We start from the raw sequence: 16,216 nt of genomic DNA on the forward strand, positions 1-16,216 counted from the left end.
TATTTCAATTATTTTCCATTGCCTTAAAAAAATCAAACAGATGAAGAGGTATATAATAGTCTCAATGACCTTATCCACCATCATCCCAAGCAAATCAAAGCTACTAGAATAGGAAGGAATGGGCTGTGAATTATTGAACCAGATTTTCATTAGAAATAGAGACCAAGAGATGAACTCCAGAAAAAAAATTCATGTTGAGTCTCTTAATTCAATAGGAATTCCTAAGGATTTTTTTATCATATAAGTAGACTTTTGAACTTTAGCAGGTATACAATGTTTCTTGCTAACAATTATTCAACTGATGGAAGGAGCCAAGATAAATTTAGAGAGCAAAAGTTTTTAATTTGAGGGAAAACAGAAGACTCTGGGGAAAATTCAGTTATATACATACAAGTGTAAATGAGTGTGTATTTATATATAAGTACAAACACACGTTTCATTAAATATAGATATCTAAAGCTAAGTACCCAAAGACTTGTATTTATTTTTTTCAATATATGAAGTTTATTGTCAAATTGGTTTCCATACAACACCCAGTGCTCATCCCAAAAGGTGCCCTCCTCAATACCCATCACCCACCCTCCCCTCCCTCCCACCCCCCATCAACCCTCAGTTTGTTCTCAGTTCAAAGACTTGTATTTAATTTAATTCTAAACCCTGTCACCAACCAATTTTATGATGTGGGACTAATTGCTTAAACTCAGCTTCGGTTTCTGTGATTATAAAATGAGAATATTAATAATCACACTACCTATTTGATAACATTTGAAATAATTTATGTTAAAGCCATTTCTGCTTTGCAAAGCAGCATATTTGAATAACAGATTGCTGGATTTTCATCTATACAAAAAAATAATCAAAACTTTAAATATTTACCTTAGGTGATCCGGAAGGGAGAAGTCAGCTGTTGTTGGACCTGTACACCCTGTAAAGAGAATGAATATGTCTTTGATGAATACACCTGCAAGGCGTGCCAGCTGGGGTCGTGGCCCACTGATGACCTTACAGGTATACGTATCACAATGTCAGCATGGATACATGCTTCAGAAATTAACTGAAAAAGGATATACACATGGAGGAGGTCACATCTCAAGTATTTCTCATCTTGGTGGTATTGTTCACATGACAAAGAATTCCCTTAGGGACAGAAGCCTTCCCAATGCATGGGCTAATCTCAAAAATCTTTATATCTCAGGGAGAGATTGGTCAATATTCCTGCTCACACCCCCAAAGTAGATCAGAATTCCTAGGTTTTCTACTGGACATTTTCAGCCCATCCTCAGAAGAGTCTCAGAAGGTCCTAGGCAGGGTCCTAGTTAACCATCTATTTGAGGTGGAGAGGGAGAGCTGTTAGCCAATAAAAGACTAAAACATATGACATATCCAAGAGAAACAAAGCACAGAGTTGGGTGGAAGTTGGGTCTCAAACTTTGCTACTCTTAGTAATTTTCCTTCTAAACCAGGAAGCTCCAACAAATGAGTTTTAAAATAATGTTGGCACAGGGTAAAACTTATCTCTACTTGTTTTTTTGTTTTTGTTATTGTTGCTTGTTTGCTTTCTTTGTTTGACTTTTGTGTTGTTTGGGTTTGGGTTTTTTTTTCCTCCAAAAATGTTAAGGAATATGTCATTGTGTTCTCAAGATTATAGTTCATGGCTATTCCTAATTTTTCCAATGTAAAAACAGAATATAATACCTTTCATCCTTCCTTCCAATTATGCAATAAAAATTTATTACATGCCTGTTTGCCCACCATTGAAATAAAGATATAGAAATAATGATGCAAACTCTATCTTAAAGAAGTTAATATGGGAAGCAAAAGGTAAAAATATGATTACAATATTATTAAAGGGCACAGATTTGTGGACATGGAATATGAGGAAAGGACCTATAGGAGTAGGTCTTCAAGGAAAATAAGAGACAAACAGTCTAGGCAGAGGGCCCACTATGTGGGATGTCAGATCATCTAGTGATTCGACAATTAACACAGATTTAGTATCAAACTCCTAGAGGCTAGAAGATTATAAAATCATCACTGTTAGACTCCATCCCCCACAGGATGAGAGATTAGCCATGATAGTTATATTAGCAATTCCAAAAGCCTGGTTCTAAAAATCCTGTGATCCTGGGCCTTTTGAGACCAGCTTACATTAAGGCTTTGTTTCATTGATTGTCAGTGATTGATATTTATACAGAAGACTTCTCTTTTCTTAAAAAGTAAAAAAAAAAAATCTGATTTAATATAACATCCAAGTGCCTTCTGATAGCACTTGAGTCCTGTTTTCACCATTAGACATTGAACTTTCTGATAACTCATACATCCTGGTATCCCTAGAGCCAACTCAGTGCTAAACCTAAAGCCTGCAATAAACGTAGTTGAATGAATGAGCTACAGCACACACACAGACACACACACACACACATTGTGTTTAATATAAAGTAAAAGAACTAGAATAAAAATGAAAATATTAGGGAAGATACAATTTAAATTTGTAGTTATAAAAGTTCTCTTTGAAGAAATGGACATTAGTTGAGGCCTGAGTAACAAATAGAAATAGCTAGCCAAGAATGGTGAAAGGGGCATTTCTGTCTAAGGGAAAAGCACACCTAAGGTCTGCCTATGTGGAAACAAATGGGAAAATCAGAAAGGTAGCAGGAACTAGATCATGTATAACCTCATAGCACATGTTCAGGATTTGAGTATTTGATATAAAGTATAATGAGAAACCATTGCATGGAGTATAGCAGAAGAAGAAAGCCCAATATGATTGAATGTATATTTTCAAAAATATAATTCTAGTAGCCGTGCAGGAGAATGATTTGGAGGGGGATGGAAAGCAGGAGAAGGGACACAGGTTGGGTGGTTACAGCATGTTGCCATTGCAGGCAAGAGTTCTTGGTGTCTTGGACTAAACGAGATACTAAGTAAGGGAACCAAATTTTCTGTTTTGAAAACTGAAGAAATAAATGCATTCTTTGATAAAGACCAGTAGTTTGGTTTAAGACAAAATCAGTTTCACATAAAATTTGAGATTTTCAAGTATGACTTAATTAATTTAACAAATGAAGTCTGAATTAATTTAACAAACTCCTTAGTTTTAGCCAGAAAATGTAGTAGGAACTAAAATTCAAAATGCAATCTAAGTTTTCAGTAAACTTATAATCTAGTGGAAGAAAAATATGTAAATAGTAACAACACAGTATACTTACTGCTGCAGGTAAATAAGGAATGAACAAAGTATTATGGAAGAATGAAGGAGGACATACTTAAGATGGGAGAATTCCAGAAAGCTTAATCATGAGGCATAATTTTCAGCTCACTTTTTAAAAAGTGAAGAAGATCATATTAGAGTGTGCCAGATCAAGGCTTTTAATGGCACCACCATTCTCCTAGATGGTGAGCAAAACCAAGGGAGCCATCCTAGACTCTTCTCTATGCCAGGCCACGCATATCCAGTCACTGGTCAAGCCCAGCTATTTGAGTTGCTAAATATTCTTATTCCCTCCTTTCTTCTCCATTTGTACAACTCCTCCCTTGATTAGGTTCTCAGATTTCACACTTGACCCTTGCAGTAATTTCCCAGTTGATTTCACTACTCCCAAATGTATGCCACATGCCTCTAAGTCTACTTTTCATCTTGCTGCTGGATAATGTATCCAAAGTACAGATTTGTCCCATTTACTTCATTGCTCAACACTTACCAGTGTTTTCATATCTCTACAGGATATATTCCAAGTTTTTCAACATGGCATTCAGAATTCCCTCTCTTCCCCACCCTCTTATAATCTTTCTAGTTTCAATCAGTACCACTTTACAAATCTTTATGATTTTGCCTTCTAGTATCAAGGGCTGTTTAAATACTTGTCTACATACAATGCCATTTTATTCTTCCGTGCCCATACATGTGTTATCTTCTCTGCCTGGAAGGTACTTACTCCTCCTCCTTTACTTGAGTAACTCCTACTCACCCTTCCTTATTCTGTTCAGATGTCACCTCTATGAAATCTTTCTTGATGTACTTAGACTGATAAGCCCCCTATTCTGTATTTCTAAAACAAATTCTGCTTCCCTCTTTACATCAGTTTTCAAATTGGATTTTAATGGTCTTTCTCCTTATCTGCCTCTTCTACTGAATCATTAGTTTCTCAAGGACATAACTGTATCTCAATCATATTACCATTCCCAGCATGTAACAGAATGCCTGGCACAGAACAGGCACTCAGTCAATGTATGTCAACCTGCAGGAAAATTATGGGGAGTGTAACAAATGAAAATGAAAGCAGGTATTAGGGTCATCCTGTGAAAATAGCTATTAACTGAGGAGTTTGGACTTTTTCCTGTAAACAGTGGAGGGACAGGGTCTCCTGGGTGGCTCAGTTGGTTTAGTGTCCGACTTCAGCTCAGGTCATGATCTTGTGGTTTGTGAGTTCCAGCCCTGCATCAGGCTCTGTGCTGACAGCTCGTGGCCTGGAGCCTGCTTTGGATTCTGTGTCTCCCTCTCTCTCTGCCCCTCCTCCGCTCATTCTATGTCTCTCTCTCTCTCTCTCTCTTTCAGAAGTTAAATACAGATTTAAAAAAATTAAAAAAAAAATCAGTGGAGGGACAGTGGAGGTTTTCAAGCAGAAGAATGAAATGTTTTTCCTCTGGCTATATGCATACATGTGAGTTTGTGTGTATGTGAGGGTAGAGGAGAAGAAGGTAGGGGGAATAAATGCCAAACTTAGAAAGGTCTCCACATTGATATTATGTGAAGTTTAACCTTTAATTGAGATCTACAGAATTTTCCCAAGGAGCCTATAGCTGTTTGCAACCCTATCTCACTGACCCTGATTCAAAGTAACAGATCACTTGGGGCTGCTCTCTAGCCAGAAGACTGCTCTGATAACTTCAGCTCTTCCAAAACTGCCACAGAGAAGCTTGGGGCTAGCTTCAGGGAGTATTTTAAGTCTTTCTTCTACCCACTTAGTTACCCTACTTCAGCCTATGACAGCTCAGGTCACCTTTGGGTCAGTACCCTCATGGTGATAATGGATAGCAACTAACACATACATTATGCTTTCTATATGTGTGAAAGGAGAACTGTTTGAAACATTTTACAAATGTTAATTTAGTTAATCCCAACACAATCCTGCAAGACTGTTAGTGTGGTTAAGAGATTTGAGCCTACTAACAACTGAATGATTATTTAGAAAAACAAGCAAACAAACAAACTAGATGTGGCAAACAACTGACATTAATGTCTATATATTCAGGCATATATTTGTATAAATGTATATATTAATGGAAAGATGTCTGAAATGAAGGTTACTCACTGTTAGAAAAACATGTATGTGAGCGCTGGGACTATGGGTTACTTCTTCATACACACACATACACACATATATGTGTATGCATATAATATTGAATTATGTTATGAGCACACATTTCCATCAATAAAGCCATTAAAATAAATTTTAAGCTATCTATATTCTTAATAGCTATCATAAATTATCAGGAACCAGGAACTAGGAATTAGGAAGACAGAGAAAGAGAATTTGGCATGAAAACCAGGAAGACTAAAATAAAATATAGATTTAAAACTGGAGGATGAGGGCACAACATAGACAGTGTCCCTAATCCATTGGGAACAAAGTAGTTATTCTCGGTCTAGCACTCTTATCTATGTTAGCAGTGAAAAGGATAAATGGGATCCCTGCCCTCAAAGAGATTATCATCCTAAATATTGACAGAGAATAATAAGATGTTGAGTGTTAACAACAGGGAGGACCAGAATGCCAGAAGATCCTGAATCAGTGGAAGCAACTTAGATGAGATGAAAATTTGCCCCAGTGGGTACATGCAAGAATTAAAGTAAAGGTGGACATTGGCCAAACTGAAATGAGGAGAAGAGTGTTTGGGACATAGAATACAGGAACTGAGGACAACCCAGAGTATGGGGTGGAGGGAATAAGACAGACAAGCGAGGCCAAGATCAACCCTTGGAGGGCTTTGCAAGTCATGGGAAATATTTTGAAGTTTATTCTAACGGAATTTAAAAACCATTATTTGGAGGGGAGGGAAGATGGCGGCATAGGAGGACGCTGGGCTCACCGCGCGTCCTGCTGATCAATTAGATTCCACCTACACCTGCCTAAATAACCCAGAAAACCTCCAGAGGAGTAGCAGAACGGAGTCGCCAGAGCCAAGCGCAGACGAGAGGCCCACGGAAGAGGGTAGGAAGGGCGGCGAGGCGGTGCATGCTCCACGGACTGGCGGGAGGGAGCCGGGGCGGAGGGGCGGCTCGCCGGCCAAGCAGAGCCCCGGAGTCTGGCTTGCAAAAGCGGAGGGGCCTGACGGACTGTGTTCCGACAACAAGCGCGACTTAGCGTCTGGGAGGTCATAAGTTAACAGCTCTGCTCGGAAAGCGGGAAGGCTGGAGGACAAAGGGAGGGAGAGCTGCTGAGCCCCCCGGACGACAGAGCTCAGCTTGGTGGGGACAAAGGCGCTCGCCAGCGCCATCTCCCCCGCCCATCCCCCAGCCAAAATCCCAAAGGGAACCAATTCCTGCCAGGGAACTTGCTCGCTCCGCGCAAACACCCAACTCTGTGCTTCTGCGGAGCCAAACCTCCGGCAGTGGATCTGACTCCCTCCCGCTGCCACAGGGCCCCTCCTGAAGTGGATCACCTAAGGAGAAGCGAGCTAAGCCTGCCCCTCCTGCCCCTGTGCACCTTGCCTACCCACCCCAGCTAATACGCCAGATCCCCAGCATCACAAGCCTGGCAGTGTGCAAGTAGCCCAGACGGGCCACGCCACCCCACAGTGAATCCCGCCCCTAGGAGAGAGGAAGAGAAGGCACACACCAGTTTGACTGTGGCCCCAGCGGTGGGCTGGGGGCAGACATCAGGTCGGACTGCGGCCCCGCCCACCAACTCCAGTTATACACCACAGCACAGGGGAAGTGCCCTGCAGGTCCTCACCACTCCAGGGACTATCCAAAATGACCAAGCGGAAGAATTCCCCTCAGAAGAATCTCCAGGAAATAACAACAGCTAATGAGCTGATCAAAAAGGATTTAAATAATATAACAGAAAGTGAATTTAGAATAATAGTCATAAAATTAATCGCCGGGCTTGAAAACAGTATACAGGACAGCAGAGAATCCCTTGCTACAGAGATCAAGGGACTAAGGAACAGTCATGAGGAGCTGAAAACCGCTTTAAATGAAATGCAAAACAAAATGGAAACCACCACAGCCCGGATTGAAGAGGCAGAGGAGAGAATAGGTGAACTAGAAGATAAAGTTATGGAAAAAGAGGAAGCTGAGAGAAAGAGAGATAAAAAAATCCAGGAGTATGAGGGGAAAATTAGAGAACTAAGTGATACACTAAAAAGAAATAATATACGCATAATTGGTATCCCAGAGGAGGAAGAGAGAGGGAAAGGTGCTGAAGGGGTACTTGAAGAAATAATAGCTGAGAACTTCCCTGAACTGGGGAAGGAAAAAGGCATTGAAATCCAAGAGGCACAGAGAACTCCCTTCAGACGTAACTTGAATCGATCCTCTGCACGACATATCATAGTGAAACTGGCAAAATACAAGGATAAAGAGAAAATTCTGAAAGCAGCAAGGGGTAAACGTGCCCTCACATATAAAGGGAGACCTATAAGACTCGTGACTGATCTCTCTTTTGAAACTTGGCAGGCCAGAAAGAATTGGCACGAGATTTTCAGTGTACTAGACAGAAAAAATATGCAGCCGAGAATCCTTTATCCAGCAAGTCTGTCATTTAGAATAGAAGGAGAGATAAAGGTCTTCCCAAACAAACAAAAACTGAAGGAATTTGTCACCACTAAACCAGCCCTACAAGAGATCCTAAGGGGGACCCTGTGAGACAAAGTACCAGAGACATCACTACAAGCATAAAACATACAGACATCACAATGACTCTAAACCCATATCTTTCTATAATAACACTGAATGTAAATGGATTAAATGCGCCAACCAAAAGACATAGGGTATCAGAATGGATAAAAAAACAAGACCCATCTATTTGCTGTCTACAAGAGACTCATTTTAGACCTGAGGACACCTTTAGATTGAGAGTGAGGGGATGGAGAACTATTTATCATGCTACTGGAAGCCAAAAGAAAGCTGGAGTAGCCATACTTATATCAGACAAACTAGACTTTAAATTAAAGGCTGTAACAAGAGATGAAGAAGGACATTATATAATAGTTACAGGGTCTATCCATCAGGAAGAGCTAACAATTATAAATGTCTATGCGCCGAATACCGGAGCCCCCAAATATATAAAACAACTACTCATAAACATAAGCAACCTTATTGATAAGAATGTGGTAATTGCAGGGGACTTTAACACCCCACTTACAGAAATGGATAGATCATCTAGACACACGATCAATAAAGAAACAAGGGCCCTGAATGAGACATTGGATCAGATGGACTTGACAGATATATTTAGAACTCTGCATCCCAAAGCAACAGAATATACTTTCTTCTCGAGTGCACATGGAACATTCTCCAAGATAGATCATATACTGGGTCACAAAACAGCCCTCCATAAGTTTACCAGAATTGAAATTATACCATGCATACTTTCAGACCACAATGCTATGAAGCTTGAAATCAACCACAGAAAAAAGTCTGGAAAACCTCCAAAAGCATGGAGGTTAAAGAACACCCTACTAACGAATGAGTGGGTCAACCAGGCAATTAGAGAAGAAATTAAAAAATATATGGAAACAAACGAAAATGAAAATACAACAATCCAAACGCTTTGGGACGCAGCGAAGGCAGTCTTGAGAGGAAAATACATTGCAATCCAGGCCTATCTCCAGAAACAAGAAAAATCCCAAATACAAAATCTAACAGCACACCTAAAGGAAATAGAAGCAGAACAGCAAAGGCAGCCTAAACCCAGCAGAAGAAGAGAAATAATAAAGATCAGAGCAGAAATAAACAATATAGAGTCTAAAAAAACTGTAGAGCAGATCAACGAAACCAAGAGTTGGTTTTTTGAAAAAATAAACAAAATTGACAAACCTCTAGCCAGGCTTCTCAAAAAGAAAAGGGAGATGACCCAAATAGATAAAATCATGAATGAAAATGGAATTATTACAACCAATCCCTCAGAGATACAAACAATTATCAGGGAATACTATGAAAAATTATATGCCAACAAATTGGACAACCTGGAAGAAATGGACAAATTCCTGAACACCCACACTCTTCCTAAACTCAATCAGGAGGAAATAGAAAGCTTGAACAGACCCATAACCAGCGAAGAAATTGAATCGGTTATCAAAAATCTCCCAACAAATAAGAGTCCAGGCCCAGATGGCTTCCCAGGGGAGTTCTATCAGACGTTTAAAGCAGAGATAATACCTATCCTTCTCAAGCTATTCCAAGAAATAGAAAGGGAAGGAAAACTTCCAGACTCATTCTATGAAGCCAGTATTACTTTGATTCCTAAACCAGACAGAGACCCAGTAAAAAAAGAGAACTACCGGCCAATATCCCTGATGAATATGGATGCAAAAATTCTCAATAAGATACTAGCAAATCGAATTCAACGGCATATAAAAAGAATTATTCACCATGATCAAGTGGGATTCATTCCTGGGATGCAGGGCTGGTTCAACATTCGCAAATCAATCAACGTGATACATCACATTAACAAAAAAAAAGAGAAGAACCATATGATCCTGTCAATCGATGCAGAAAAGGCCTTTGACAAAATCCAGCATCCTTTCTTAATAAAAACCCTTGAGAAAGTCGGGATAGAAGGAACATACTTAAAGATCATAAAAGCCATTTATGAAAAGCCCACAGCTAACATCATCCTCAACGGAGAAAAACTGAGAGCTTTTTCCCTGAGATCAGGAACACGACAGGGATGCCCACTCTCACCGCTGTTGTTTAACATAGTGCTGGAAGTTCTAGCATCAGCAATCAGACAACAAAAGGAAATCAAAGGCATCAAAATTGGCAAAGATGAAGTCAAGCTTTCGCTTTTTGCAGATGACATGATATTATACATGGAAAATCCGATAGACTCCACCAAAAGTCTGCTAGAATTGATACATGAATTCAGCAAAGTTGCAGGATACAAAATCAATGTACACAAATCAGTTGCATTCTTATACACTAACAATGAAGCAACAGAAAGACAAATAAAGAAACTGATCCCATTCACAATTGCACCAAGAAGCATAAAATACCTAGGAATAAATCTAACCAAAGATGTAAAGGATCTGTATGCTGAAAACTATAGAAAGCTTACGAAGGAAATTGAAGAAGATTTAAAGAAATGGAAAGACATTCCCTGCTCATGGATTGGAAAAATAAATATTGTCAAAATGTCAATACTACCCAAAGCTATCTACACATTCAATGCAATCCCAATCAAAATTGCACCAGCATTCTTCTCGAAACTAGAACAAGCAATCCTAAAATTCATATGGAACCACAAAAGGCCCCGAATAGCCAAAGGAATTTTGAAGAAGAAGACCAAAGCAGGAGGCATCACAATCCCAGACTTTAGCCTCTACTACAAAGCTGTCATTATCAAGACAGCATGGTATTGGCACAAAAACAGACACATAGACCAATGGAATAGAATAGAAACCCCAGAACTAGACCCACAAACATATGGTCAACTCATCTTTGACAAAGCAGGAAAGAACATCCAATGGAAAAAAGACAGCCTCTTTAACAAATGGTGCTGGGAGAACTGGACAGCAACATGCAGAAGGTTGAAACTAGACCACTTTCTCACACCATTCACAAAAATAAACTCAAAATGGATAAAGGACCTGAATGTGAGACAGGAAACCATCAAAACCTTAGAGGAGAAAGCAGGAAAAGACCTCTCTGACCTCAGCCGCAGCAATCTCTTACTCGACACATCACCAAAGGCAAGGGAATTAAAAGCAAAAGTGAATTACTGGGACCTTATGAAGATAAAAAGCTTCTGCACAGCAAAGGAAACAACCAACAAAACTAAAAGGCAACCAACGGAATGGGAAAAGATATTTGCAAATGACATATCGGACAAAGGGCTAGTATCCAGAATCTATAAAGAGCTCACCAAACTCCACACCCGAAAAACAAACAACCCAGTGAAGAAATGGGCAGAAAACATGAATAGACACTTCTCTAAAGAAGACATCCGGATGGCCAACAGGCACATGAAAAGATGTTCAGCGTCGCTCCTTATCAGGGAAATACAAATCAAAACCACACTCAGGTATCACCTCACGCCAGTCAGAGTGGCCAAAATGAACAAATCAGGAGACTATAGATGCTGGAGAGGATGTGGAGAAACGGGAACCCTCTTGCACTGTTGGTGGGAATGCAAATTGGTGCAGCCGCTCTGGAAAACAGTGTGGAGGTTCCTCAGAAAATTAAAAATAGACCTACCCTATGACCCAGCAATAGCACTGCTAGGAATTTATCCAAGGGATACCGGAGTACTGATGCATAGGGGCACTTGTACCCCAATGTTCATAGCAGCACTCTCAACAATAGCCAAATTATGGAAAGAGCCTAAATGTCCATCAACTGATGAATGGATAAGGAAATTGTGGTTTATATACACAATGGAATACTACGTGGCAATGAGAAAAAATGAAATATGGCCTTTTGTAGCAACGTGGATGGAACTGGAGAGTGTGATGCTAAGTGAAGTAAGCCATACAGAGAAAGACAGATACCATATGGTTTCACTCTCATGTGGATCCTGAGAAACGTAACAGGAACCCATGGGGGAGGGGGAGGAAAAAAGAAAAAAAAAAAAAAAAAAAAGAGGTTAGAGTGGGAGAGAGCCAAAGCATAAGAGACTGTTAAAAACTGAGAACAAACTGAGGGTTGATGGGGGGTGGGAGGGAGGAGAGGGTGGGTGATGGGTATTAAGGAGGGCACCTTTTGGGATGAGCACTGGGTGTTTTATGGAAACCAATTTGGACAATAAATTTCATATAATAAAAAAAAAAAAAAACATTATTTAAGCATTTAGTCCTTTGTTCAACAAATATATACCTAGCACTTCCTCTGTCCCAGGCAATGTTCTAAGGACTGAAAATATTCCCATGACCAAAACATAAAATTCCCTGCCCTTATGATGTTTACATTCTAGTGGAAAGAATAGTTTCAAACAAGGCAATTATCACCTCCAGGAATATCCAAAAACTGAATAAGAAAGGAAATGCAAACAGGGTGGGCTGTTTTATGAATATTATTCAAATAGCAATGTAGAGAGTGAATATGCTTAAAAGCATGAACAGGAAGGGTAGTGATTTCAGAGCAGTGGTTTAATCTGCAGAGAGAGAAGGGAGGGAGTTTGGTGGGAGTTAGGAAAGAGGTTTCAATTTTATCTGTAAGCTGTGTGTGTTTGATTTGAAACAATCATGACGAAATATCACTGTTTGCCAAATCTAGATTTTTTTATGTTTGTTCTGTAATTCCCTGCATGTTTACAATCTTTATAACTTAAGACACTTCATACTAGTTGAGCTATTTAAATACTGAATACTGAAAGATACAATTTAAAAATAAAGATTAGAATTGGGATTTTAAAAGGCGGTAAGAGAAAACCACAGCAATGAAATTTTGCAGATCACAATGTGAATCTATTTGCCTTTTGGACTATGATGATGTAGTGGGAATAAAGAGCAACGAAGAGATCTGATTAGGAATTAAAATCAAAAAGAGAAGGTAATTGTTTCCCTAAGAGATGACAGTAACTAAAGTATAATCTGGCTGGAGCAAGTAAGGGGGGCTGAGGGGAATAGTGGAAGGCAACAATTTGGGTTCAGTGTTCAGAGAATTCCCTAACAGCCTCTGCCAAGACAATTTCTTCATTGCACACCATTCCCCACCAGATATATGCAAAAACTGTCCTAGAAAGAATCTTTAATTTGTTTTCTCTCAAAGAATTTGGGTTAGGTTAAAAGTAGCAGATCTTTGGCTCCTTAGTCTAAAGCCCAAGCCACAGAAACCCTTTCAGGTGGGTTTGCCAACTCTGGCAACCTTCCAACAAACCCAACTAAAAGGAAAAAGCAAAAACAACATGACTTTCAAAAAGTAACTCAGTGAGAAGCTTTATGACAGGAAGTTAGAATGAATTCCTGCTTTTCACTTATGAAGAAATGTATTTTATTCATTTTAAAGGCAAAGCTGTAAAATAGAAGGAAGGCAGTGCCTATCAGCATTTTAATGTCAATAGGAACATTCTCTGGGAAGTTTCTTTGGTTCCCTCAGTTACCTAATTGCTTTGGAGGCTGAAACCTTTGTATATTCATTAAGGGAGAAAAAGAGAACAGAGTCAAACAAAAGGGAGTTGGTGGGAACCTGCGAGGGATTGGAGGATGAGCTCCAAGGGGACAAAACACTGACAAGTTTTATAACTCCAGCATTTCAGATACTTTCTTCTTACAAATAATTACTTCATTTGTGTTCCTCAGTTTGTCCCACTTTTCTTGGGAGGTTTTTTTTTGCCTTTTTTAAAAATTTATTTTTGAGAGAGAGAGAGAGAGAGAGTGGGGAAGGGACAGAGAGAGAGGGAGACAGAGAATCCCAAGCAGGTTCTGTGCTGTCAGCACAGAGCCTGATGTGGGGCTCAATCCCATGAACCACGAGACCATGACCTGAGCTGAAATCAAGAGTCTAATGTTTAATCGACTTAGCTACCCAGGCACCCCTTTTCTTTGCCTTTTAATAAATAAGTACATTAAAAAAATCATAGGGAGGATTGATTTTCATTACCAAAAATTATAACTACCTTAGGCATTATCCTTTTGAATCCTATGAGGTAGATATTATTATTTTATGATTGAATTAATTAAGACCCAAGGAAGATTCTGTAAACTGCTCAAACTAGTGACTAATTGGCCAAACTAGTGGAAAATCAAGCCTAAGTACTATGATTGTACCGTATTATGCCTACCACCTTCCCTTCTCCACAATCACGTTTTGGAGTCCTGTTTTTGTTTTTTTTTTTGTTTTGTTTTTTGTTTTTTTCCAGAAAACCATAGAAAAGAAAAAAAATTCAGCTTTCAAGCCGGTCATATGCTAATTATCTCCAAGTCACTCTGATATTTTCATTTAAAATGTGCTGCCTATTTATTACAATTCAATCTAGATGAGGAAAGGGGTAAAAAATTATTGCCATGTATTGAATATCATTTGCTTCTGATTCTTTAGGGTAGATTTGTTATGAGTTTAGATGAGAAATATGTTTATTTTTATCACTACAATTGTAATAAATAGTTTCTGTTAATATTAAAAATGGAACAGGTTTTCCTAATGGTGAACCTAATTTCTTGGCTTCTGGGTTAGAGAAAAATTTGAATAGGAATATATGTTATACAAGCTGATTATTCTATCATTCATTCAGCAAAAGTTCTTTTATCAAGTTTTTATACTGTTGTCAACTTGTGCTAAGTTCTACTGATAGAGATGTAAATGGAAGGTGTCTGACTTTCCGTTTATATAGAATCACATGTCCATAACAGAAGAGGGCTGACTTAAATAATTGCATTAAGAGTATAACATATGATACATGCTATAAATGAACCATATGGCAGGTTCACTGGTGGCACAGAGGATAGTACTCATGAGCAAATAGTTCTAACAAGGTTCAAACATAGCACTGGGCACTGGACACAGTGATCATGGAGATACAATTCCCACCCTCAAGTATCCCAGGGCCTGGGCAGACAAATATACAAATAAAGAGGCAATTTCAATTTAATATATTAAATATGCCAAGCATATAGTAGAAACTGATTTAATGTTTGTCCAATGAAAAGAATAAAAGAAAGAAGAGGAGGAGTGCCTGGGTGGCTCAGTTGGTTAAGCATCCAACTTCAGCTCTGGTCATAATCTCATGGTTCCTGAGTTTGAGCCCCACATCAGGCTCTGTGCTGACAGTGTGGAGCCTGCTTGGGATTCTCTCTCTCTCATCTGTCTCTGCTCGTCCCCAAATTGCACTTTCTCCCTCATTCAAAATAAATAAATAAACTTAAAAAAAAAGAAGAGGAAATAAAGGAATGGATGAATAAACAAAGGAAAGGAACAAAGGACGAAGGAAAGTGTTAGGATGAGAGTATGTAGTGATTACTACAGGAACACCGAGAAGAGAAAATTAGCCAGTTCTGTAGTACCTTCTGGAAGGAAATGGAATTAATGCATGTGAAATGAGAAGTTAACCAGGTAAAATGGAGAGGAATTTTCAAGCAGAAGAAAAAGACTCTAAGTAATGTTACAACATATCATATCTGAGGAATGTGTCTGAAGATACTTTTTCCAAAATAACAAAGCTATTCAGGAAAGAGTAAAGCACTATTTCACATTTGCCCTTCTTGCAAAGCTGATATTATGGGGACTATCCTTTTCTAAAGACCAAACATCATAATGGTGACCAGAGGTAAAAGAAAGTAACTACTTTGTTTAACAATGCAATTGCGAGATCTCTAAGCACCTTCTAGATTTTCCTTAAGTTTGCTACATAAACACCAATACAAACTATGGAAGGTGACTTTATGACAAATGTAGTATAAAAAAATACAGATGAAAATTTTGGCTGTGTGCATGACATGTCTGCAACAATTCATCTCTATTTTCTGTCAACAGCATAGTGGTTTAAATCAAAAGGCTTTGGAGTCAGACATATCCATGTTCAAATCTATACTCCATCAGTGATTCGTTGTATGACTTTACGCAAATTTCCTTCTCTGAGCTTCATAAAATGAGCTTACATAAAATGGAGGTAATAGTAGTAATTAGTTCAAAGAATTATTGGAGAAATTAAATAGTATGCAAGTAGTTCAGTACCTGTTAACAGTTCAATTATACTATCAGTCTAGTGTTAATAAAATTTTAAAAGACATAGTGATGAGAAAATAATACAGACATAGATTGATTGATTGAAGTTGAATGAATGTAAAACCTGGAAAAGGTTCCAATCTCTCTCTATGGGGTGTCTTCCACATTTGAAAGTAAGATCCTTTAAATCAATGACTATCTAGCCCAGTGAATGGCACAGAATAGCCATTGAACTAACTGTTATAACTATTATAAGCATTTCCTTTAAGGTTACTCAGATTTTCTTCTTAGGCCTTCTGATTCTAAATGAATGGATTACAGTGGGTTAATGGTGATCTGAAAACCGCAGAAAAGTAGTCATGAGCCATAACTAAAAGGCATTTGCCATCT

At 38.8% G+C, this 16,216-nt stretch overlaps 1 protein-coding gene across 5 annotated transcripts in view; it reads left to right on the forward strand.

Moving 5' to 3' along the window:
• The window catches only part of GRM5 (glutamate metabotropic receptor 5), a 529,070-nt gene that overhangs the window by 440,676 nt on the left and 72,178 nt on the right, over positions 1-16,216 (forward strand). For all 5 annotated transcript variants that reach the window (XM_045483678.1, XM_045483677.1, XM_045483680.1 and 2 more), the window contains exon 7: positions 882-1,008. In XM_045483678.1, the coding sequence (XP_045339634.1) occupies positions 882-1,008 (127 nt within the window). The remainder of the gene's footprint in view (positions 1-881; positions 1,009-16,216) is intronic.

Source organism: Leopardus geoffroyi, chromosome D1 (genome assembly GCF_018350155.1).
Source record: "Leopardus geoffroyi isolate Oge1 chromosome D1, O.geoffroyi_Oge1_pat1.0, whole genome shotgun sequence".
Lineage (NCBI taxonomy): Eukaryota > Metazoa > Chordata > Mammalia > Carnivora > Felidae > Leopardus > Leopardus geoffroyi.